We start from the raw sequence: 25,116 nt of genomic DNA on the forward strand, positions 1-25,116 counted from the left end.
GACTTGCACGCACACAATCACTGCAGTCTCCCCTCATCACCGCCTAACTACCGGAGGACTTCTTCCACACTTTGCAGCTTGATCTCATTAACTCGGCACAGGACGTTTCTGCTAAAGCAGCAGTGTTATGTGTGAGCAGGTTCTATGGAAGCTCCTGCTGTCGACGTGGGCAGAGAACTCAGCGACAGCCGCCTGCTGCTCAAACACTTCCAAACACAGCATAATATGCATGACTGCAGCTGCATAGGTGTCAATTATGCACAGAAAAAGTCAGTGAAGTGACTTGTAAATGGAGATAGTGTATTAAAGAGCATGATCTCTGAGGTTGTATGCTCCGCTGCCCCTGGTGGCCTGTTGCTGATTTAAATCGAACAGTCAATCTTTTGTGTCCACTCATGCTAAAAAGAGAACTGCACAGAAATCCTTTAGTTAGTCATCCTATCTTCAGCATCAATGAGGATGAACAATCTCCTTCTAAAGGTAAATATCTCATTACTTTTTAGTTTAAGAATTTGCATATTTGTATAAACATAATTTCATGGTTGACCACAGTGTCAACACAGATGTAAGCAGAAACGACAGGTGGATGTGTCAGATGTTGGCTTGTTTTTGTTTCATTTGAAGAGAAGATGTTTGAAGCGCCTCCTTTGCTTTCACACCTTCTACAAGTGCTGCAGATGCTAGAAAATAGCTTAATATATCTGTTTATTTTAGGAGACGGCAAATGCACGGAATGTCAAAACAAATAACTTGTGTAAAAAACATTAATAATTAGATAATACTGCATTTTAAATACTGTAAAAAAATATATAATCAATGCAGAAATAAATATGTTTATCTTGTTCTATTAGGCTTTAGTATTTCTGTTTCTTTCGTAATTTATGTGTTTTTCCTTAATGTTTTTTCCTTATTCATCTCTTGATGAAATTTTGTTTTTCTTTTCTCCCCTACATTTTTTTTTTTTTTACAATTTCTTAGCACCAATTTTGAAAAAACACTCTGAAACCAACAAATTAGCTCCTTCACTTTACACAAACTGACACAAAATTTGAAGAGGGACCCAGAAGGAATGATCCGATTCAGATATAAGTTGGTGCACATGAGACCCAGCGGTGGATATCATCATTCATAGAAACAGCACCACAGGGGTTATTTTTGAGGTTAAACCCTGCTATAAAAAGACTTAGGAGTATGGAGGTTTGCCAGTGCCGTCTAATCCATCTACCAGGCATCTACTGTGTTTGCTGACCTTCCCTCATCGTTATGACTGTCTATTTGATGGGCCTGCAACTGACTGATTGCACAGTTGTTCTACTCATTATGTTCATATGTTCTGCTCAAACCCATTGCCAAATAAAGTTCAGATCAGACCAAGTCAGGACTTTATACACTTTAACATGGTTTCTTCTCGTACATTACCAATCAAAGGTTTTTAATATACTTTCTTACTTAATGAGTCTCTTCATCTTAATGACTATTTAAATTGTAGATTCTAACCAAAGGCAACAAAACTATGAATGAACACACATGGAATTATGTAGTAAAAGTGTGAAATCCCCCTCAATGTTATTATATATTTTAGACTCTTCCAAACAGCCACCCTTTGCTTTGATGACTGCTTTGCTCTCTTGGCATCCTCTCCACGAGCTTCATGAGGTGGTCACATGAAATGGTTTTCCAAAGAGTCTTGAAAGAACTTCCCAGAGGTTCATTGGGAGACGGCCAAAGGTTAATATTTCAGTCATTACAGCAAAGGGCGGCTCTGTTAGGGAATCTAAAATATAAAACATATTTAAAGTTATTTTTCAATATTTCATTTGCTACATAATTGCATATGTGCTCATTCAATGCTTTAAGGCCTTCAGTGAGAGTCTGCGTACATTGTTAACAGTCATAAACATAACGAAAACCATTAAATGAGAAAAGCATTGTATATTTTACACTATTCACACTATTATTTTTAACTGTATTTCCTATTCGATGAAAACATGTCATGAGTAAAACAAGAGCAGGAAGAATATTTTCCTGAGACAGTGTGGCCATAAAAGCAGGAAAACAACTAATGAAAAATACATAAAAACAGAATGGTTTCCCATATTCAACCAACAGTCACAACCCATGAATATGATTTTATATTGAAAGACGTTTGCTATGAATTATGAACTAAGCTGCAAAGCCCATGATTAGTGAGTGTTAAATCCTCCTTCTCTGCTCTGGTCAGTAGAACAGGAGCTTTTCTATATGCAGAAACAACACAAATCGGCTGAAACATCCCCCAATTACTAGCGCAAAATGATATTCTGCACACAAGGTGTAACCTCTTCTTTTCAGTGATGCACCTTGTGTGGATCATAAGACTGTAGCATCCTGCTGTCCATGTCTTCCAAGTTCTCAGCAATGGGAGAAAGGAATCATACATAACAATGATTGAATCCTCCTCTAGGTTTAACTGACTGGGTGTCAGTCTCATTAATAACTTCCCTTAGTTAGGAGAGATTTGGTGGGTCAGTCTGTGGTCATGGTGACTGCGTGTCAATTTTAAACATACATATCATTCTGATTTGCAGCTTTTAAAAAAATGTGATGCCAAAACCTTCAGAGAAAAAAGGAAGACTAAAGAAATGCCCAGCAATATAAATGAGATAATTATAAAACAAAAACTTTGTATATTTTATTTGTATATATATATTTTCATATGTACATTTCAGCCTATATTTCACTGTGAATAATGACGCTCTCCTACCAGCTTCAGCCAGCATCTTCACAAGGTCGTCTGCTTCTGTCCTGGGGTTGAACATTTTGCACCAAAACATGCTCATCTCAGGGACACAGAACCCATCTCCCTCCTGAACCGAATGACTGCTGGACATTCCCATGGTATTTATACTTACATATAATTGTTTGAAAAGATTAGCGTGGGACCTTCAGACATCTGAAAACTGCACCCAAGCATGAACCAGACCTGTGGAAGTCCTCTTCCATGATGTCACACATTGAAGCAGTGTGTTTGAGGTGTTGCCTTAAAATGGATCCACAGATCACCTCCTGTTAAATCAAATGCTAGGAATGAACTTATCAGAATCTCACATGACATCACCATCTTGGCTTTTTCCAACATGTTTAAAGGCACAGTGATGCCTAAAGGATTTTGATTTAATATCAATGACAAAAAAAATATCTACTTTTAGCTGTATTTAAATATTGAATAATATTGACCACCTCATTTGTTGCCTTAAGCAGGGGGCACATTTAAGCATCCAAAGCCTTGATAAAGAAAAAAAACTTTTTGGAAACAATTTGGTGAAAAGTTTTAGTGAGCTTCATCTTGACATCAATAATTTAAACAAATAGGGAAAACAGGAACATGTTGGTATTCAGTGAGGGGACAGAATGATGTCATCTAAAACTGTACACAATTAGCAGTGTGTTTATTTCCCCAGAAATCCAACTCGAAGGATCCACCATAAATCCCTTACTGGATTTAAACATTAGCACATATAAAAGCAGCATATGCATGGAGGTCTTCCATGTCATGTTTTCCAACCCAGGGATCCGTCTGTACACTTGTTATGTGTATCTGTAAAAAGACCAAAAGGTGACTTCTATATGCGCTTTTTAGATGCACAGCCGGGAGAAAAGGTTGCAGGGAAATTAATTCCCACGCACTCCATATACCACATTTAATGAAAAAGGCTTCAATAAATGTAGTATAAGGACTTCCAGTATCTCTGGGTCTTGTTCATTAGAGAGAAGAAAATGGAGCGGGAGATCGACAGACAGATTGGTGCGGACACCGCGGTAATGCAGACCCTGAGCCGGTCCGTTGTGGTGAAGAGAGAGCTGTGCCGTTCCTATCCTCACCTATGGGCATGAACTCTGGGTCATGACCGAAAGAGAGAGATCCTGCAGGGAGACCGGGATCTCCCTTAGAGATAGGGTGAGGAGCAAGGCCATCCAGGAGGAGCTCGGAGTAGAGCCGCTGCTCCTCCACACCGAGAGGAGTCATCTGAGGTGACTTGGGCATCTGTTCCGCGTTCCCCCAGGACGTCTACCTCAGGAGGTGTTCCAGGAGCGTCCCATCTAGAGGAGGCCCAGGGGACGGCCCAGGACACGCTGGAGGGACTATGTCTCTCAGCTGGCCTGGAAATGCATCAGGGCTTCCCTTTAGAGGAGCTGGAGGTGGTGTCTGGGGAGAGGGAAGTCTGGGTGTCTCTTCCTGAGACTGCTGCCCCTGCGACCCGGTCCCGGATAAAGTGGAAGACATCGAGTATTCACTTATTTTCTTCTGTCAATCTGCCCCAAGGCAGCAATGGCTACAATGTAGCTTACGACTGTCAGTGTGTTAATGAATGGGTGGATGACTGATTGCAGTGTAAGCACTTTGGGGTCCTCAGATTTGATAAAGCTCTATACAAGTGCAGGCCATTTACCATATTTTAACACCACAGTTATCCAGCAATTCATCCTTGTAGGCTGGCATTGACAGAACAACAGTATGTTAAAAAATTTAAAGCAGTGAAAAGCATTTCTGCGTATATTTAAATCATTGCTTCTTTTTTATATAAGTTAAAATAAGTCATTTAAGTTGATATTATTTTTATGAAAACCCAAAGGCTCAGTGGTGTTTAAGCTTCATTACAGCAATAAATATGAGAACGAAATTAGTACAATAAATATTTTCAATCCATCAAATATACCATCAAATATTTTTAATTCTATATCTTAGAAAGTTGTGAGCTTCAGTGGCCAAAAAACATTATATCTTCACGTTAAATCTTCTCATGAAACCAACCATTATTCACCTCAGAGGACTGAAAGAAATTATCAGTGGTGATTTTAAGTTGATGCTATTTCAAGGTTTAGCTGAGGTAAAAATACCCTCGTTAGTCTCTTTATTCTTGTCCGTGGACAGAGGGGGAAAAAATACAATCCAATCCTCAGCCGGTGCGCTTCTGACACCTCTGATTTACTGGAGCATGAGAGCGATGGAGATGACCAGAGGCAGCAGGAGGTCAGAGCACACACGTCTCCCTCCCGAGGTGAGAGTCGCCCCATACTGATCCAGGAGCTGCAGGGCCACACCGTTGGTCCAACCAAAGCCCAGCTGCAACGGGGAGGAGGACACAGCAGCAGCGTGTTAGTGTTGCTTCTATTTTTATACAATGTATCAGGCAACCAGCCATGAACATGCGGTTCAGTCATGAACACCTGAAACACGACTTGTGGTTTTCTAACTGCTTTCATTAACTCAATACAGGGAGGAGAGAGAGGAGAAGCTGGCATTGTGTTTGAGTTAGGAAGAAGAAGCAGAAGGAGAACATTCGCTGTTTGAAATGAAAAGGTTTATGTTATTGTTAAAACATACACAGTCTTAATAAAAAGAAAGCGTTAATTCAATGGTTGGAACCAGTGCATCATAAAATGATCTGGTCTTTACCAGGTTCTAAAATGTTAAATCCAGCCTCAAGTACGCAAACAACACATACAGATCACACTATCATTATTTAGTAAACAAAAACTAGCTAAAATGGAATAGATGTGTGAAAAAAAAACAGTTTTTGGCTGCGATACCTTGAAGTAATACTTCTCTGTGACATCATCAGTTTCTCTTATCATTTCAGGGGAATTTAGGGCCCACTCTATAATGTTACTTCAGTTCATTGTTTCGCTGACATTTGTTTCTTCTCAGCTCTCTCAAGGTCCCACCAATTCATTTTAGTCAGGAAGAGGTCTGAACTTTGACTGGGCCATTGTAAAACCTTGATTCTTTACTCTTTCAGCAAATTGTTTTGTGGACATACTGCTGTGTTTGGGATGCTTTTCTTATTAAAGACCCAGTTTGGACCAAGTTTCTGCTGTTGGACATTTGGCCTCGCATTTGACTGTAGAATACTTTAAAACACAGAGAAGATTATAGTCGACTGAATGACTATAGCTCCTATGGCAGCAGAACCGGTCTAAACCATCACCCCTGCAGCACGGTGCTTGACAGTTGGTATGTGGGACTAACATGGTATGTAGGGCCAAACATCTCTACTTTGGTCTCATCAAAGAACACTGTCCCAAAAGTCTTGTGGTTCTTACAAACGCAACATTGAAAGCCTAAGTTTTGCTGACATATTCTATTTAGGGAGAGAAAGCTTTCTCTCTGCAACTCTTCCAAATAAACCCACAATTTCTGTGTTTTTCTAATTCTCCTCTCATAAACCTCTAGTTTAACATGCTACACGAGGCCTTCAGAGTCTGTGATTGAGTTCCTAGGTATTTTACAGTTTCTTTGAGCATTGCATGGTCTAAACCTGGAGTGGATCTGCTGGGATGACCACTCCTGAGAACACTAGCAGCTGATATTCCTTGAAAACCATGTCGGATTGGCAGGCTGAAACAGTTGCTTCTCTGAGATCATTGCTCCTTTCCTTCTTGGCAGTGTATTGTCACACACCTATAAGCCCTCAAAGAAGCAAACTACTAAAATTATATGACATTACAGGAACAAATATCAATGCAATTTTGTACATGGTGTTATGTGATAGAACAACAATAAGTAGAGCATAAACGTGAAATGGAAGATAAAGGAAACATGTTTTTCCATTTTCTTTACAAACAAAAGTCTGTTATGCATATGTATTCAGTGTCTTCTTTTACTCTGTGACCCTAAATAAAACCCAAGTCCCATAATTAGTAAATGGAGTTCATCAGTGTGTAATAATGAACAAACGAAGGAAGTCACGCTACATGTCACGTAGTGGACACATCAGACATCTGGGAGAAGGTGCTCTGGTAAGATGAGACCAAAGCTGAACCGTTTGGTCTTAATGCAAAACTCTTATAAAGGAGAAAAACCAACACTGTACATATGGCCTGAAGACACCATCCCTACAGTGAAACATGGGGGTGGAACCATCATGCTGTGGGGATACTCCTACTACTTGACTTTTTTACAAGATAAATATTTATGCATGTGAATTTTTAAGTCAATTTAAATGTTCTTATTTTTGTTTGCAAAAATGTTTTAATCCATGGGTCATTTTCCTTCCATTCCCTCTTATAAACATTATGAATTGTCTTGCTACTGAAATGTGCTATATGAATAAACTTGCCTTTTCTTGCCTTATGCACTACATCGTGTTGGTCTGACACACAAAATTCATGTAAAATTAAGTGAATGTCAAATTGAAAAGGGATGTACTTTATTTATACCTGCATGCAGGTTTTGTTTATTTATGACATAAAAACGTAATTACCTGAACTTCATATTCGCCACCACCACCTGGTTTTCCGTCTCCGTTCACATTGTACTGTTAAGGCAAGAAGGCAGATTTCACATTCTGTTATCTCAGCTTTGAAGCAGCAAAAAGCCCTGACAACACACTCACCTTTTCGAACATGGCTTCATATTTTTCATAGGCCAGCCAGTTTGTTTTGATCCAGCGCTGCGCCAAATCAGAAGAGACCTTCTTGGCGTCCTCTGAAGACAGTTTGGACAAACTTGGAAAATCAAAAGTCTCCTTTTCAACATGACCACGATCGAAGCCTTAAATTTAATTTCCTGTTCTGGTTGTTGAATTGTTAGTTTTTTTCTTTTTTACCACAGCAAAATCTCACAGAATACAAGACAGCAGGTGATTTTTTTTTTTTTTTTTTTTTACTGATCCAATCTGTTACCTGATTCTAATGCAGCTGAGCATGTATTTCACTTCATGAACACCAAACAGAAAGGAAAGAACCCCCTGAAGCAAGAAGAAAATAGAGAGAGCTGCTACACAGGCCCATCAGAGCATCACCGAGGAAGATGCCAGATAAAAAAAATGACAGGAAGCGATCCCTCCAGCTGTGTGTCTGATTTGGATGTAATAAACACCATTAAATGGAAACCAAGTGTGATGCATTGAGAGTAATATGAGACACAAGCCTAAAATTGGGAAGTTTGGTCACAGAAGTTCCAGATGAGCTTACAAAGATATTTAACTTCTGTTTTTCAACAGGGTCTTGTGGTCTAGCACAAATCCAGAGAAAATATGTCGCCTAGTCTGAATTTGCTTTACATCTTCATGACTCCTTATGCAAAGCTTGGGCTGAATCGTCCCTGGGTTTCAGGAAGTTTTGTTGTGTTTTTTTGTGCTTTCCACCTTCGTTGAGCATGTGCTGCAAAGGAGGCCAGGCGTTGGGATAGTCCCACTGCTGCCCAGACTCCCTCAGTGACGTCGGCACTCCGTTGGGGAAGTTGAGAGCGCCGCTCCCCTGTGCAAAAACAGAAAGAAACAAGAAGCAATGCATGGGTGAAAGCTATGAAGTGTGTGTGTGCCATCTGCTGGTGCAACAGAGCATTGCTCAGAAAGCAACATAGCAACAGCTCAGTGGATCAGGAAACAATCCTTTTCTCCCTCAGTCATCATCAAGCACCTTTTCAAGGTGTCTTTTTATATACTGAAAATGTGTAAAAAGTCTACACACCACTGTTAATTGCAGGTTTTAGTGATACAAACAATTTTCCACCTTTAATCCGACCCATGACCTGTAAATCTCAATTGAAAATACATTAAATAGTCTAGGGTGAGAAATAAAATTAAAAAAATAAAAAATGTGGTATTAAGTGTGATCAACATTATATAACTGGGGATGTGGCTGTGTGCAGAATTAACCACCACATTCAAACTCATGTTGAATAGGAGTCAGTACACACCTCCCATCACTTAAAGTGACTCTAATGAGGCTTTTCTGACATTTGCTTAGCTGCATCTAACAACTAATATCATGCTCAGCTTCTGAAGTATCAGACAGATTTTACTACCAAAAGGTATTTGTCAGGAGAAGGCTATCAAATAATTTCTAAAGCATCAGATATCTCATGGGAAAGAGAGTGAAGTCATTATCATCATGAGGAGAAAAAGTGGCTCATCGGTGACCTCACCAAGAACGGAACATCTCACCAAATTTGATGAAAAGATCCGAAATAAAATGTTCAGGGAGGGTTGCCAGGAGGCTTACAACAACTTTAAAGGAGCTGCAGGAACTGGCTGTGTTGTACATGTGACAATCTTCCTATGTCTGGGCTTTAGGGTGGAAACGCATCTAATCCCAGTAAAAGGTTTTTAAAAAGCACATTCGAAGTCTCCTGAAGGCATGTGGGATAAATTTGGTATGGTTTATTAAAACCAGGCATGGACTTTTGGTCCATAACTCTGAAATTTATGTCTGGTGGAAAAAATGACTGCTCAAAACCAAAGAACACCAAACCCACAGTGAAGCATGGTGGTGGCTGCATCATGCTTTGAGGCTGTTCTTTCAGCTGGAATTGGGAACTTAGTCAAGGTGGGGGGAACTGATGATTCCAAATACCAGTCAGTCTTGGTTTTATTTGTTTTACATCACAGAAACCACGTTTGCCAAAATCCATGCGGGGGAATCTTTTAACCTACATGCAAACCTCTATGTTTTAGAAAACACTGCATAACAGCTGGAACACGCCTTCGCCATGGTGTCGGCAGCATCTTGCCGTAGAAACGCTTTTCTTAAGCAGACAAAGGGAAGAAACATACTAGGTAGATCTGAGCAGAGTTGATGGAAAGAGAATGATTTTTATTAAATCATACTCATGTTAGAATGGCTCAGTCAAAGTCAAGACTTAAGTTTAATTGAGAATTTTTGACAAGACTTAAAAACTGTGTGCAGTTGCGCTAAATCCAATCAAAGCTTAAAAGACATTTTACAGACAAAAATGAGCAAACATGTCACTCAAGAGGTGCAAAGCTGGTAGAGGCAAACATCTGCAGCGACAGCTGGTTCTACAAAGCGTTGACTCAGGGGGGCTGAATACAAATGCACAAATCAATGATTCATTGTCCTTAATGATTCACTACTTTGTGTTGTAAGTCTGTGGTTGTAGGATGAACACTACTATATAAGTGCATCTTATTTTATTCCAACCAACATTTCTTCTGTTGAATCTAATGCAGGGTGAAGCTTCCTTCATGCACCCACCTTCAGGTATTGAATTGCCTTCTCTCTCATCTCAGGCTGAGAATAGCATCGAGCCCAAACAGGAGCCAGGTTGGAGGGGTAGAACTCAAAGTGTTTGGAGTGCGTCACCAGGCTGTAGTCAAACCACGCTCCCCTCTCAGCGTCCCATAGCAGTGCCTCCATCGCCTCGGTCCTGCAGGCTGCAGCCTGGTCGTACCGAGCAGCTGAGTCACCATTACCTGTCAGGATACAGAACATCATCGTTATGTAACACCAGTTAGGAGCTAAAAGCAGACTGAAGCTGCATCCAAGGTCGGAGGTTCACCCAGCAGCCGGTGGAATGAGGCCAGGGTTCTCTCGTTGCGACATAGCAGGGCGTTGAGATCAGTGGGCAGGATCTGGCTGGTGCGGGTCTCTCTGAGTGTCCCGTCGTTATGGCCGGTACCGTTTATGTACCAACGGGAAGTGAAGTCCCAGCCAGACTCTGCACCTGCTTTCAGATCCATCCACAGCTGCTGTTTGAGCTCTGAGGCCAGAGGAGAATACCAGAACCACGTTGAAATATTAACACATCCTGGGCACTTATTCATGCACAGTTCTGCTCTTTAGAGGAAACCAAAGAAATGAAATATGCGGTCTCACGCTGAAACATGTTTACCTCTGTTCTGCAGCAGCTCTTATGAGCTTTGGGGACAAAAAGCAAAAACATCTCTTGTGAGGAAGAAGACAAGATGAATTTGAATATTTGTAATAGAGCAAAGACTCTCTGGTGGCAAGAAAAAGCTGATATTCTAACAAACAATAACCCTTTAAACTGCATTTATATCCCAAAGATGGCTCAGAGAATGGATGGTTTTATACCAACATGAATTATCAGGACACATTTGTTTTACTCAGACCATTTTTAAATCCACAGGAATGTGTTACAGCTTTCTAAAGTGGTGCATTTCTAAGGCTGCTGAGCATCAAGGACAATTTATCTCAACGTCAGAGGAGGATTCAGTCAGCCAGACAGAAAAATAATTTTAATAATCCATTACCATCAGAGAGTCCTTCAGCTAATTCCAGATCATCTGTGTAGGACTCAGGCCTGGAAGCAAAGATGAGATTAATGGGTAAAGATGTGCTCTAATATACTCTCCTCTTCTGTTTGTTTCTGCAGTCATGGCCAAACGTTTTGAGACTGAGACCATTTTTGTTTTTCACTCAAACCTTACCGCTTCAGTGTTGGTAGATCTTTTTATATTCTGAAACTGACTGATTCTACAGTATCAAAGCCTCTCTTCCTTTAAACTCTGGCCAGCGTCTCTGTACGTGCTGAAGAAGAGCATTCCAACAGGATGTTGCAGCCGCCACCATGTTTCATCATGGTGATGATGTCCTCAGGGTGGCGCACACTGTTAATTTTCTGCCGTACATAGCTTTTTCTGCACGAAGGCCAAAACGTTCATCTGACCAGAGCATTTTTTCACATTTGCTATGTTTCCTACATGGTTTGTGACTAACACCTAAAAAGACTTCCTATAGCTTTATTTAATCCCACTCTTCCATAAAAGCCTGCTATGTGGAGTGCATCACTAATGGTTGCACTGTTGACAGATTCTCCCAACTGACATTTGGATCTCTACAGCTCCTCCAGAGTCACCACAACTGTCTTGGCTGCTGGTCTGATTAATGCCTAACCCAGACTGTTTGTCTAGGTGTATGGCCACGTCTTGGTAGGTTTGGATTTGTGCTAAACTCTCTCCATGTTCAGATGATAGATTGAACAGACCTCTGTGAGATGTTCAAAGCCTGAGACATTGTTTTATAACCTAACAATGCTTTGATGTTTTCCACATTTTTCTCCCTGACCTGTTAGCTGTGTTTCTTGGTCTTCAAGATGTGGTTTGTTCCCTGATCTTCTCTAACCAACCTCCACCAAGCAGCTGCATTTGTAAGTTACACACAGATGGATTAATTTACTAATTATGCGACTTCTGCAGCCTGTTTGTTGCACTGGATTCGACTTAGGGGTATCAAAATAAAGGGGGCTGAATTCACACACCGAACCTTTCAGATTTTTAATTGTAAAAATGTTTGAAAGTCATCCACCATATTTATCACATAAATCACGATAAAATACGTTAAAGTCAAGGGACTAAAGGTGAAGAAGTTCAAGAAGTGGGAATACTTTTGCAAAGTGTTGTAAGTGTGGCTGAAGCAAAGTTTAATACTTTTCATACATTTAATAAGTTACAAAGGTTCTCAATGGTATTGAGATCATCAGCCACCTAGTTTTCACTTTTGTCTTGTGACATGGTCCTCCAGTGAGCTGGCAGAAGCATGGCAAAGATGTATTTGGAGGACGTTTTCATATTTATGGTCTTGTTTTTAAGGGGGGGTCCACTATTTTGGACAAGAGGCAACCCCAAACAGGAATGGTCTTACAATGCTTTCTCTTCACAGTCCTTCTTCTTGTTTTTCTTGTTTAACGGGGTCTTCTTTGGAAACAGTTATTGTATCCCAGTCCTCGGCAGTCCAAGCTTGGTTCTTGTAGAAAGTATGTCGGTCCTTGATGTTTTTCTTATAGTGAAACTATTACTGTGCTGCTCTTCTGGAAACCAGGGCAGCATTCACCCAAAAAATCTCCACCTAACTGTGTATGCAGAAACAACCTGCCTGCTGCCATACCTGACGAAAGCTCTACGCTGGTGGCAACATTTGGACTTTCTTAGACACCTAAACACCTTTTTAAAGCAACTTAACCTTCACCTTGAAGTTCTTTCTGATTCGATTAATTGACGAATGTGGCGCTATTTCACTAGCAGCCATTTCCTCCTCTGTAAAGCCCTTTCGATGCAAAGCGATGATTACAGCAGATATTTCGATGGAGGTAACCATGGTTGGCAAAAGCAGAACGATTTCAAGCATCAACCATCCTGCTCTTTGAACTCAATCAGACAGGTATAATGGTAAAACAGCAAATTAGCTTTTTCCATTAATATTAGAATTAAGTATTACGTGTTCTTTCTTGAGGGCTGCACGGTGGCACAGTTGGTAGCACTGTTGCCTTGCAGCAAGAAGGTCCTGGGTTTGATTCCCAGCCGGGGGTCTTTCTGCATGGAGTTTGCATGTTCTCCCCGTGCATGCATAGGTTCTCACCAGGTACTCCGGCTTCCTCCCACAGTCCAAAGACGTGCCTGTTAGGTTAATTGGTCACTCTAAAAATTGCCCTTAGGTGTATGAATGAGTGTGTGCATGGTTGTTTGTGTGTTGCCCTGCGATGGACTGGCGACTTGTCCCCCACCCATAGACTGCTGGAGATAGGCACCAGCTTCCCCGCGACCCACTATGGTATAAGCGGTAGAAAATGACTGACTGTTCATTCTTGATAGTAACCTAGAACGAGGCAAAACCACACAATAAAACCTGAAGCAGGGAAGTTTGTGGAAATCAGATCTCGGTCAGCCTCTAACCTTTTTGCCACAACATTTGTTTCTGCCATACCTGGGCAAATCCGCCTCCACGTTATACCGGTTCAGAACATGTTCTGACCCGCTTACTTCCACTACCACAGAACGGTTCTGCATCCAGAACTGGTACTCCTTCTCCAGAACTGGTAGAGCTTCCCTAAAATCAACGGGAGGCGATTTTTAAATGTGGAACAGTAAGTGCACAGAGACCCAAAAGCATTTTATGGTTTTTATGGGTTCATCACCTGAGGAACTGCTGGTCATTGGTCGCTTCATAGTAGCTCTCCACCATCAGTGTGAGGAACGGAGGCTGGCTGCGCCTCTCATAGTAAATCCGCCCACCGTTTGGAACAAAGCCGTATCTGTGGGAGGGTGACAGAAAATCTTTAATTCTGTAAATCTTTAAAAAATCCCTCTGGAGAACCTTGTTTCCATGGAAATTCCACTCCTGAATGAAATTCCTCTGGTCTTTTTTGTGTGGTGCAAACAATTAAAAAGTTTTACCTGCTGACGAGGAAGAGGAAGTTCTGAATCATACCGTAGGCCGTTTCGGTCATCTCGGACAGAAGGAGCCCATTGATGACCCAATAGGAGTCCCTGTTGGGTTTAAGAGGAGCGTCCTGATTGCCTGATGGGGTGAGAACTATCAGACTGAGAGAGATGAAAGGTCCAGCTGTTGGCTCACCAATAGTAGAGTTCCCTGAAGCGGCCCCCCGGCACGACGACAGGATGTGGAGTGTAAATCTGAGAGTAGAGCTCTGGATGATCTCTGACACTGGTTTGGATCTGGAGGAGAGACTCGTTATACATCTACAGCACTGAGAAGAAAGAAAGTCTTGAATTGTCATTTCTTTAGATTTTACTCCCAAGCAACTTCACTGTCTGTCTTGGGGTTAATGCTGCTTTTTCACTCTTTAAATTATTTCTAATTAAAGGAAATGTGTTAAAAAGAAACAGAAAAAATCCCCCAAACATTTTAGAAGACTGTGAGAACGCCCAGAAAACTTTGTGCTCTGCCTTAACAAATATATATTAATGCTACTTGAACTTTACAGCCACAATGTTCGCTGCTTTTATTGGGATATTATGCAATAGACCAACACAAAGTAGCACATAACTGTAAAGTGGAAGGAAAATAACGTGGCTGTCATTTTGTTTTTGACAAATAGAAGCATGAAAAGAGTGCTGTGCATTTGTATTCTGCCCCCTTTACTCTGATACCTCGAAATAAAATTCAGTACAACCAATTGCCTTCAGAGTTCACCCAGTTAGTAAAAACTGCCCACCTGTGTGTGATTTAATCTCAGTATAAATCCTGCTGTTCTATGAAGGCCTCTAGAGAACATTAGTGAGCAGATGTTTTATGTTATGATTTCATTTAGGGGTATCAGACCAGAAGAGGGTGAACACAAATGCAAGTTAGATTTTTATTTGCAAAGAAAAATTTAAAAAGCATTTGTCATTTTCTTTTCGTGTTACTTTGTGTCAGTTGAATTTATCTAATCCTAATCTAATACATTTCAGTGTGTGGCTGTAATGTGGCAAAATGTAAACAGGTTAAAGGGGAATGAAAATGTTTGCAGGCTGCTGTAAGTTTGGCTGAAGCAAAGTGGAAAACGTTTGCAGACCCCTGAAAGCCTTAGTAGGGGGGTAACTGCTGGTTACTATAACTCATCTGAGATCAGAACCTTTCTGCCGAGAGACTTCCACAGGCTGTGAATGTGTTCCCCCCACCTTCGCAGCTTCTCATCTGCTATTCCACTCAGGAACTTGGGGCTGCATGAACAAGCCAGCTATTCTCAATCAGCCACTGTTATAAAGCCACTGATCTAAGCAGGAGGCTTGAGCTCACTTTTCGTGCCAGTCTGTTGGCGTCCACGTCTCAAACTCTGTCCCTGGTTTCTCAAAGTTTGCTGTGAGAAACTCTTGGAGCTTCATGGTCGGGATGGTGGAGTTTGGCCACTCATTTGAGAGGTTTTGAAAAGCCGCCAAAACGACATCTGTAGAAGATTTAACAAACGGCGGTTAGCAGAAGACGGTTGTGCATAATCAAAGCATGTTTAGTGAGCTAAGACTCACCAGGAGCTGACCTCAGCTTCATATCAACAAAGTACTTGTCATCATCGAACAGCTTAGCTTCTTGGACCTGTTGTAGGATGGGCCCTGAGCAGTAGATTTCACTGAAACAAGGAGGTGGGAATTAATCATCAGAGAGGCCAACTGGAAAGTAATGAACCCCTATCAGTGGTGCTATCAACAAGCAAACATGGGTAAAGGTAGCGGTAACAAAACAGTAGGTTGAATCCAAATTGGCTAAAACTTTCCATTTCAAGTAAATTTTCTCACGTTTTTATATTTTGCTAAGTTACAACCTAAGAGTTCTACTATATTTTATTGGGATTTTATGTGTTAGACCAACACACTATGGAATTATAAGGAGAGAAAAATACCGTTAACATCTTTTACAAATAAAAATATTTAAAAATCTAGCATGTGTTTTTAGGCTCTCTTACATTTTGGCTTACAGTAAAACAATACCTTAAATTCAGATCAGATAATTGTTGTCGAGCAGTCAATGACACCCATACCAAGGTGGGAAAGCCACAAAATGTCAGTGCTAAAGAAACGGGCAGTTCACAGAGTATCCAACCATTTTAACGGAAAGTTAAGTAAATGGAAAAAGTGTGGTTTAAAACAATGCTGAACCAACAAGGATAAGCACATTCAAGAGTTTGGGGCAGATTCAAAGAGAACAGCAGTTGACTGATGCTCTGTTGTCCTCAATCCTCTTTTCAGATGAAAGAAAATCTGTTTTTCATTTAGAAATCAAAGTATTTGGCAAGGGAGTCCAGGGACCAAGTGTTAATATTTCTTTTTTAAACCAAATAGAAGTTTTGCAAGGATAGCATGCTATAAATTTCTAAATAAGTGTCATTTCAGAGTCAGTGATGGGTTTCAGTGTGTTGGTGTTTCATGTAGATAACCATTAGGCGAGTATTTACTTTAATTTTGTGACTTCTCTGTAAAAGGTGCTAAACCTTACCTGCTATATGAAAATGATGCCATTGGTCCACAGCTCACCTAACCAATGACCCAAAATCACATCAAGGCCCGTATTCACAAAGACACTCAGAGTCCTCAGAGAGCTTCTATCTTAGCCTAAAAAGTCCTGCCAAGGACTCCCAGCTTAGGTGTGATTCACTTTGCTGCTGAGAGCGACTCTAAGCAAGAGATGAAAGAAATTCCTGACTTAGTTAGGAGGTGTGGTTGACCCCGTTGCTAGGTGTAACAGTGTCCCCTAAGAGCTGTGATTGGTTGTTAAAAAACAACTAAAAACTAAAACAAAGAACTAATGCGCTCCTAGTAATTAATAGAGAGAAATTAAACAATGAGGGACGACCATGGCGATAGTGGCAGGGGTCCATCTTGTAACTGGTGGGTTGCCGGTTTGAGCCCCGCAATGTCTGTTTCAGTCGTTGTGTGCTTGGGCAAGACACTTCACCCGCTTTGCCTACTGATGGTGGTCAGAGGGCTCGGTGGCACCTGTGTATGGCAGGCTCACTTCTGTCTGAATGGGTGGATGACTGAATGTAGTGTGAAGCGCTTTGGGGTCACTGGGGACTTGATAAAGCTACAAACCGGATTACAAAAAAGTTGGGACACTAAACAAATTGTGAACAAAAACTGAATGGAATGATGTGGAGGTGCCAACATCAAATATGTTATTCAGAATAGAAGACAAATCACAGATCAACAGTTGAAACTGAGAGAATGTATCATTTTAAGGGAAAGATATGTTGTTTCAAAATTATATGGCATCAACAAATCCCAAAAAAGTTGGGACAAGTAGCAATAAGTGGCTGGAAAGAGGAAATTGAGCATATAACCAACAGCTGGAAGACCAATGAACACTAATTAGGTCAATTGACAACATGGTTGGATATAAAAAGAGCTTCTCAGAGTGTCAGTGTCTCTCAGAAGCCAAGATGGTAAGAGGATCACCAATTCCACCATTGCTGCACAGAAAGATAGTGCAGCAATACCAGAATGGTGTCACCCAGCGTAAAATAGCAAAGACTTTCAAGTTATCATCATCAACCGTGCATAACATCATCAAAAGATACAGAGAATCTGGAACAATCGCTGTGCGTAAGGGTCAAGGCCGTAAAACTCTACCGGATGCTCGTGATCTCCGGGCCCTTAAACGTCACTGCACTTCAAACAGGAATGCCACTGTCAAGGAAATAACAGAATGGGCTCAGGAATACTTCCAGAAAGCATTGTCAGTTAACACAATCCACCGTGCCATCCGCCGTTGCCAGCTGAAACTCTACAGTGCAAAGAGGAAGCCATTTCTAAGCGAGCTCCACAAGCTCAGATGTTTGCACTGGGCCAGGGGTCTTTTACAATGGAGTGTGGCAAAATGGAAGACTGTTCTGTGGTCAGATGAGTCACAATTTGAAGTTCTTTATGGAACACTGGGACGCCATGTCATCCGGACCAGAGAGGACAAGGATAACCCAAGTTGTTATCAACGCTCCGTTCAGAAGCCTGCATCACTGATGGTACGGGGTTGCATGAGTGCTTGTGGCATGGGCAGCTTGCATGTCTGGAAAGGCACCATTAATGCAGAGAACTATGTTCAGGTTCTAGAACAACATATGCTCCCATCTAGACGTCATCTCTTTCAGGGAAGACTCTGCATTTTTCAACAAGATAATGCCAGACTACATTCTGCAGCAATCACAACATCATGGCTACGTAGGAGAAGGATCCGGGTACTGAAATGGCCAGCCTGCAGTCCAGATCTTTCACCTATAGAGAACATTTGGCGCATCATAAAGAGGAAGGTGTGACAAAGAAGGCCCAAGACGATTGAACAGTTAGAGACCTGTATTAGACATGAATGGGAGAGCATTCCTATTTCTAAACTTGAGAAACTGGTCTCCTCTGTCCCCAGACGTCTGTTGAGTGTTGTAAGAAGACGGGGGGATGCCACACAGTGGTAAAAATTGCCTTGTCTCAATTTGTTTGGGATTTGTTGACGCCATGTAATTTTGCAACATATTTTTCCCTTAAAATGATTCATTCTCTCAGTTTAAACTTTTGATCTGTGATTTGTGTTCTATTCTGAATAAAATATTAGATGTTGGCACCTCCACATCATTGCATTCAGTTTTTATTTATTGTTTGTTATTTAGTGTCCCAACTTTTTTGGAATCCGTTTTGTACAAGTAAAGGCCATTTACCATATAATTTAGACCGGATACTGAAATGTGTAAATCATGATAAAACATAGTAAAATTAATTCTCACACAGCATCCAAATGTTTGAAAGTAGCTTATTTACATGCTCATCACTATTTTGATTTGCTTATGTTTACTTTCCATGTTGGTTGTTTTTACTCTGCATCTGTTTCATATTAATTCATTTCATGTTAATACTAAAATTCAGCATTTTACTGTGATCTCCTTCTTGTAAAATGACCAAAACAAAGCGGAGAAAAAAAGCTGGAGAAACCCGAACTGAACCGAGGAGCAGAGCCTGCTGGTGGAGGAGAAGAGAGGAGTGTTGAAAGGTAGATTTGGTCCTGGGATCACGGTGGAAACAAACTGGCATTCCCAGTCGTTGCCTCTGCTTCCAGCATCAGGCTGGAATGTGAGCAGCTCTGGTACCTGCTGCAATCAGAAGCTAGAGAGGAGATAGCAGCAAGCCAGAGAACTTCTCTACAAACGGGGAGCGTTGGAGATGACCATTTAGGCTGCTGACATCATGTACAATACAGCAAATACTTATTCACCTCATTTTCATATTCCTTCTATGTTTATTGAGCTTAGATTTTTGTACTGTTGTCCAGAGTTTATATACATATCTACATATCCCACGTTTTTCCAAATTGATTTTTGAAAGCATTTTATAGTCTATAAATATTTAAATAATTCTGTACTATATTGTTTGTAATGTTGACTTTGTATTCATGGTTATTAATTAATTCAATTCAATTCAATTTTATTTATATTGCGCCAATTCACAACACATGTTGTCTCAAGGCTCTTCACAACAGTCAGGTTCATACATTCCAATTAATCCTAACCATTGAACAGTGCAGTCGGAGTTAGCTTTTTATTCAAATTGGATAAAAAGTTTTTCTATCTAAGGAAACCCAGCAGATTGCATCCAGTCAGTGACTTGCAGCATTCACTCCTCCCGGATGAGCATGTAGAGACAGTGGACAGTCACTGGCGTTGAGTTTGCAGCAATCCCTCATACTGAGCATGCATGTAGCGACAGTGGAGAGGAAAAACTCCCTTTTAACAGGAAGAAACCTCCAACAGAACCAGAACCAGGCTCAGTGTGAGCGGCCATCTGCCACGACCCACTGGGGGTTTGAGAGAAAAGAGCAGAGACACAAAAAGAACACAGAAGCACTGATCCAGGAGTACTTTCTATGGGAAGGAAAAGTAAATGTTAATGGATGTAGCTCCTTTAGTCATTTCACCTAGAAAGAAAGAACAGATAAACTCTGAGCCAGTTTTCAAGGTTAGAGTCTGAAAGAGAGCACATAGAGTTAGTCACAGTAAAAGCTCAGTCAGTAGCCATGTCTAGGAGAGAGAAAGGGTTAAACACTGAAAGACAGGGCCATGTGGATCATCGGTAGAGGGTGAGCATTAAGTTGTTGCCAGCAGAAGCTTGGACGATTCCCCTCTCCAAAAAGGTGTCACAGGTAGACACAGTCAGGCCAGGTGTAGCTTCTAGGAAGAGAAAAGAGAGAACAAGGTTAAAAGCTGAAATAACAGCAAATCATCCAAAATTGGAGAGTAGTGTGAGAATGTAGCGAAGAGGGTGAAAGTGGTCATTATGTCCTCCAGCAGCCTAAGCCTATAACAGCATAACTACACAGATAGTTTCAGTTCAGTTTATTATTGTTGCCATTATTTATCCTTCCTAACATTACCTAACTAGAGGTTGACCTTTAACCGATCCTGCTGCTGAAACAAATTTCCCCCTAGGGGGATGATAAAGTTAATCTTATCTCTATATTAGCTGTATGATTGTTAAAAACGTTTATTTGCTCACTTACAGGTCCTTCTCAAAATATTAGCATATTGTGATAAAGTTAATTATTTTTCCATAATGTAATGATGAAAATTTAACATTCATATATTTTAGATTCATTGCACACTAACTGAAATATTTCAGGTCTTTTATTGTCTTAATACGGATGATTTTGGCATACAGCTCATGAAAACCCAAAATTCCTCTCACAAAATTAGCATATAATTAAAAGGGTCTCTAAACAAGCTATGAACCTAATCATCTGAATCAACGAGTTAACTCTAAACTCCTGCAAAAGATTCCTGAGGCCTTTAAAACTCCCAGCCTGGTTCATCACTCAAAACCCCAATCATGGGTAAGACTGCCGACCTGACTGCTGTCCAGAAGGCCACTATTGACACCCTCAAGCAAGAAGGTAAGACACAGAAAGAAATTTCTGAACGAATAGGCTGTTCCCAGAGTGCTGTATCAAGGCACCTCAGTGGGAAGTCTGTGGGAAGGAAAAAGTGTGGCAGAAAACGCTGCACAACGAGAAGAGGTGACCGGACCCTGAGGAAGATTGTGGAGAAGGGCCGATTCCAGACCTTGGGGGACCTGCGGAAGCAGTGGACTGAGTCTGGAGTAGAAACATCCAGAGCCACCGTGCACAGGCGTGTGCAGGAAATGGGCTACAGGTGCCGCATTCCCCAGACCTGGGCTACAGAGAAGCAGCACTGGACTGTTGCTCAGTGGTCCAAAGTACGTTTTTCGGATGAAAGCAAATTCTGTATGTCATTCGGAAATCAAGGTGCCAGAGTCTGGAGGAAGACCTGGGAGAAGGAAATGCCAAAATGCCAGAAGTCCAGTGTCAAGTATCCACAGTCAGTGATGGTCTGGGGTGCCGTGTCAGCTGCTGGTGTTGGTCCACTGTGTTTTATCAAGGGCAGGGTCAATGCAGCTAGCTATCAGGAGATTTTGGAGCACTTCATGCTTCCATCTGCTGAAAAGCTTTATGGAGATGAAGATTTCATTTTTCAGCACGACCTGGCACCTGCTCACAGTGCCAAAACCACTGGTAAATGGTTTACTGACCATGGTATCACTGTGCTCAATTGGCCTGCCAACTCTCCTGACCTGAACCCCATAGAGAATCTGTGGGATATTGTGAAGAGAACGTTGAGAGACTCAAGACCCAACACTCTAGATGAGCTAAAGGCCGCTATCGAAGCATCCTGGGCCTCCATAAGACCTCAGTGCCACAGGCTGATTGCCTCCAGGTCACGCCGCATTGAAGCAGTCATTTCTGCAAAAGGATTCCCGACCAAGTATTGAGTGCATAACTGTACAGGTCCTTCTCAAAAAATTAGCATATTGTGATAAAGTTCATTATTTTCTATAATGTAATGATGAAAATTTAACATTCATATATTTTAGATTCATTGCACACTAACTGAAATATTTCAGGTCTTTTATTGTCTTAATACAGATGATTTTGGCATACAGCTCATGAAAACCCAAAATTCCTATCTCACAAAATTAGCATATTTCATCCGACCAATAAAAAAAAAGTGTTTTTAATACAAAAAACGTCAACCTTCAAATAATCATGTACAGTTATGCACTCAATACTTGGTCGGGAATCCTTTTGCAGAAATGACTGCTTCAATGCGGCGTGGCATGGAGGCAATTAGCCTGTGGCACTGAGGTCTTATGGAGGCCCAGGATGCTTCGATAGCGGCCTTTAGCTCATCCAGAGTGTTGGGTCTTGAGTCTCTCAACGTTCTCTTCACAATATCCCACAGATTCTCTATGGGGTTCAGGTCAGGAGAGTTGGCAGGCCAATTGAGCACAGTGATACCATGGTCAGTAAACCATTTACCAGTGGTTTTGGCACTGTGAGCAGGTGCCAGGTCATGCTGAAAAATGAAATCTTCATCTCCATAAAGCTTTTCAGCAGATGGAAGCATGAAGTGCTCCAAAATCTCCTGATAGCTAGCTGCATTGACCCTGCCCTTGATAAAACACAGTGGACCAACACCAGCAGCTGGCACAGCACCCCAGACCATCACTGACTGTGGGTACTTGACACTGGACTTCTGGCATTTTGGCATTTCCTTCTCCCCAGTCTTCCTCCAGACTCTGGCACCTTGATTTCCGAATGACATGCAGAATTTGCTTTCATCCGAAAAAAGTACTTTGGACCACTGAGCAACAGTCCAGTGCTGCTTCTCTGTAGCCCAGGTCTGGGGAATGCGGCACCTGTAGCCCATTTCCTGCACACGCCTGTGCACGGTGGCTCTGGATGTTTCTACTCCAGACTCAGTCCACTGGTTCCGCAGGTCCCCCAAGGTCTGGAATTGGCCCTTCTCCACAATCTTCCTCAGGGTCCGGTCACCTCTTCTCGTTGTGCAGCGTTTTCTGCCACACATTTTCCTTCCCACCGACTTCCCACTGAGGTGCCTTGATACAGCACTCTGGGAACAGCCTATTTGTTCAGAAATTTCTTTCTGTGTCTTACCCTCTTGCTTGAGGGTGTCAATAGTGGCCTTCTGGACAGCAGTCAGGTCGGCAGTCTTACCCATGATTGGGGTTTTGAGTGATGAACCAGGCTGGGAGTTTTAAAGGCCTCAGGAATCTTTTGCAGGTGTTTAGAGTTAACTCATTGATTCAGATGATTAGGTTCATAGCTCGTTTAGAGACCCTTTTAATGATATGCTAATTTTGTGAGATAGGAATTTTGGGTTTTCATGAGCTGTATGCCAAAATCATCCGTATTAAGACAATAAAAGACCTGAAATATTTCAGTTAGTGTGCAATGAATCTAAAATATATGAATGTTAAATTTTCATCATGACATTATGGAAAATAATGAACTTTATCACAATATGCTAATTTTTTGAGAAGGACCTGTACTCGTCTATTAAGGGGGAGAATCCCTGTGCAGTTGAGCGTTTTAATTCGCTGTTCTTCATTGTTTGGAGAGCATCTCTCCTTTCTCTGTCTTTCCTCCATCTTCTCTGCTTCAGACACTGCTAGGCTCACTAAAAGTCCTCCTCACTACTCTTAACATTTGTTCACATTAGGAGCTCTCTTAAGGCCCGAGATGCTTTGTGAATAACTTATCTTACCGAGGGAAAATTCTAGTTTATGTGTATGTAACCATCAACCTGTTGAATGTGTAAAAGAACTGGTGTGGGCAGGAGCCCACTTCCTCCTAAACTTGGTCCTGACTTGGAGTCAGGAGTGGAGAAGCACATAAGTTGCTTGAGGTCCACGTAGAAGTTCCCACAGTCGGTGATCATTGAGGGAGACATGTCATCTCCTTGCATTGGTCAACTGTGTTTTATCAGGTCCAAAGTCACCAAAGCTTACAACCAGATTTTGGATCACGTCATGCTTCGTTTTGCTGACAAACTTCACAATTTTTCCTAAGACCTAAACCCCACAGAGAATCTTTGGAGTACTGCCCAGAAGCAGAGGGGACAGCAGAACCAACAGTTCAGACGGGCTGAAGGCCATTACAGGAACCTGGGCTTCCTCTACACCTCAATGCATCACTGCAGTAATTCATGCAAAAGGAGCCCAGACCAAGTAATGAATGCATAAACTGTACAGTGAGACAATGATCAGTAGACTGATGTAAGTAAAAAAAACATTTTTGGCAATCATGCAATATTGGAGGTTTATGAGAAAAAAATGGTTTCAATTACAGCAAATTCATTAAAATAAACACTAAAATTGACTTCCAGCAATTCATTTCCCATATCCTTCTACAATAATCTATTTATTGAGATGCCTCTGCATAACAAACACTCCATTGTTTTGTTTTTTTTAATAAAGAGAAATTAGTCTAGGTTATGTAGTAAAAATGGCTTTGAGAGTTTGAATCTGTTTTAAGTTGTAGTACCGAGCCATCAAACGTTCTTTTCTGCAGTCTGCATTTAAATCTTCTCACCAACATTTAGGCTTTGTGCAATATTTCCACGCTGGAATAATGAAATGACTCCTCAGCTTGTAAAAACCATCTCAAACGTATCAGAATGGACTTTGAAGTGATATTAAGTGCTGCAAATCATTAATGGATATGAAGTCCGCATGAGAACGTTCTAATTTTGTTCTTTTAAAAATAAGCAGACAAGGTCAAAGCTTTTCCATTTGACAGAGAAGTCAGATTATTTTGCTCTCACCTAGTGGTAATCATGCAAAAACCTTAAAATAAAAAGGTCCGTTTTGACCAACAGAAGCACATTTGCGGAAAGGGATTGAAACGTATAACCCATAACCTCCTTTAACACAGCCAAGAGACACTCTGGCATCTCGATTTAACAAGGAGACACGTTGACTTTTAAATTACAAAGTTTAGAACTTTAAAATGTTTGTTGCATAAAACAGAAGTTAAATATACACCTACAGCGGGAACTCGTCATGAAGCAAGTTAAATTCCTTACCTGTCACACGGAGGAGGCAGTGAACATCTCACACAAGCAAACAGAGTTATGAATGAAAAACAGAAGACCGGAGGATCAACCATCATGAGTGGCGAGCTGAAGCAAAACTGCTCAGAACTGCCTCCAGGTCAGTTTATAAACACGGGCCAGAATCTAATCAGAAGGGCGGCACACTGCCCCCTAGCTTTTGTGTGGCAAGATAACAGTACTTCAAAAAA

General features: G+C 41.3%; 1 protein-coding gene across 1 annotated transcript; it reads right to left on the minus strand.

Annotated features, from left to right (window-relative positions):
• Positions 1-4,694: 4,694 nt before the first annotated feature.
• On the minus strand, positions 4,695-25,026 carry treh (trehalase (brush-border membrane glycoprotein)). Its single transcript, XM_047391144.1, has 15 exons — positions 24,899-25,026; positions 15,495-15,595; positions 15,268-15,415; positions 15,104-15,191; positions 14,101-14,201; positions 13,920-14,012; positions 13,661-13,777; positions 13,450-13,572; positions 11,001-11,050; positions 10,286-10,486; positions 9,982-10,199; positions 8,123-8,241; positions 7,377-7,488; positions 7,245-7,298; positions 4,695-5,104 (listed from the first exon to the last, which is right to left on the minus strand). Exons 1-15 carry the CDS (start codon positions 24,982-24,984, stop codon positions 4,967-4,969), a joined length of 1,749 nt encoding a protein of 582 aa, XP_047247100.1. The 5' UTR covers positions 24,985-25,026; the 3' UTR covers positions 4,695-4,966.
• Positions 25,027-25,116: the final 90 nt, after the last annotated feature.

Source organism: Girardinichthys multiradiatus, chromosome 18, assembly GCF_021462225.1.
Source record: "Girardinichthys multiradiatus isolate DD_20200921_A chromosome 18, DD_fGirMul_XY1, whole genome shotgun sequence".
Lineage (NCBI taxonomy): Eukaryota > Metazoa > Chordata > Actinopteri > Cyprinodontiformes > Goodeidae > Girardinichthys > Girardinichthys multiradiatus.

Excerpts from the sequence above, each read along its gene's own strand:
- treh (XM_047391144.1), bottom strand. The coding sequence starts at position 24,984 with ATGATGGTTGATCCTCCGGTCTTCTGTTTTTCATTCATAACTCTGTTT. Across the intron at positions 8,242-9,981 it reads AGGCAATTCAATACCTGAAG|GGGAGCGGCGCTCTCAACTT; the intron begins GTGGGTGCATGA and ends GTTTTTGCACAG. Across the intron at positions 7,299-7,376 it reads ATGAAGCCATGTTCGAAAAG|TACAATGTGAACGGAGACGG; the intron begins GTGAGTGTGTTG and ends TTGCCTTAACAG.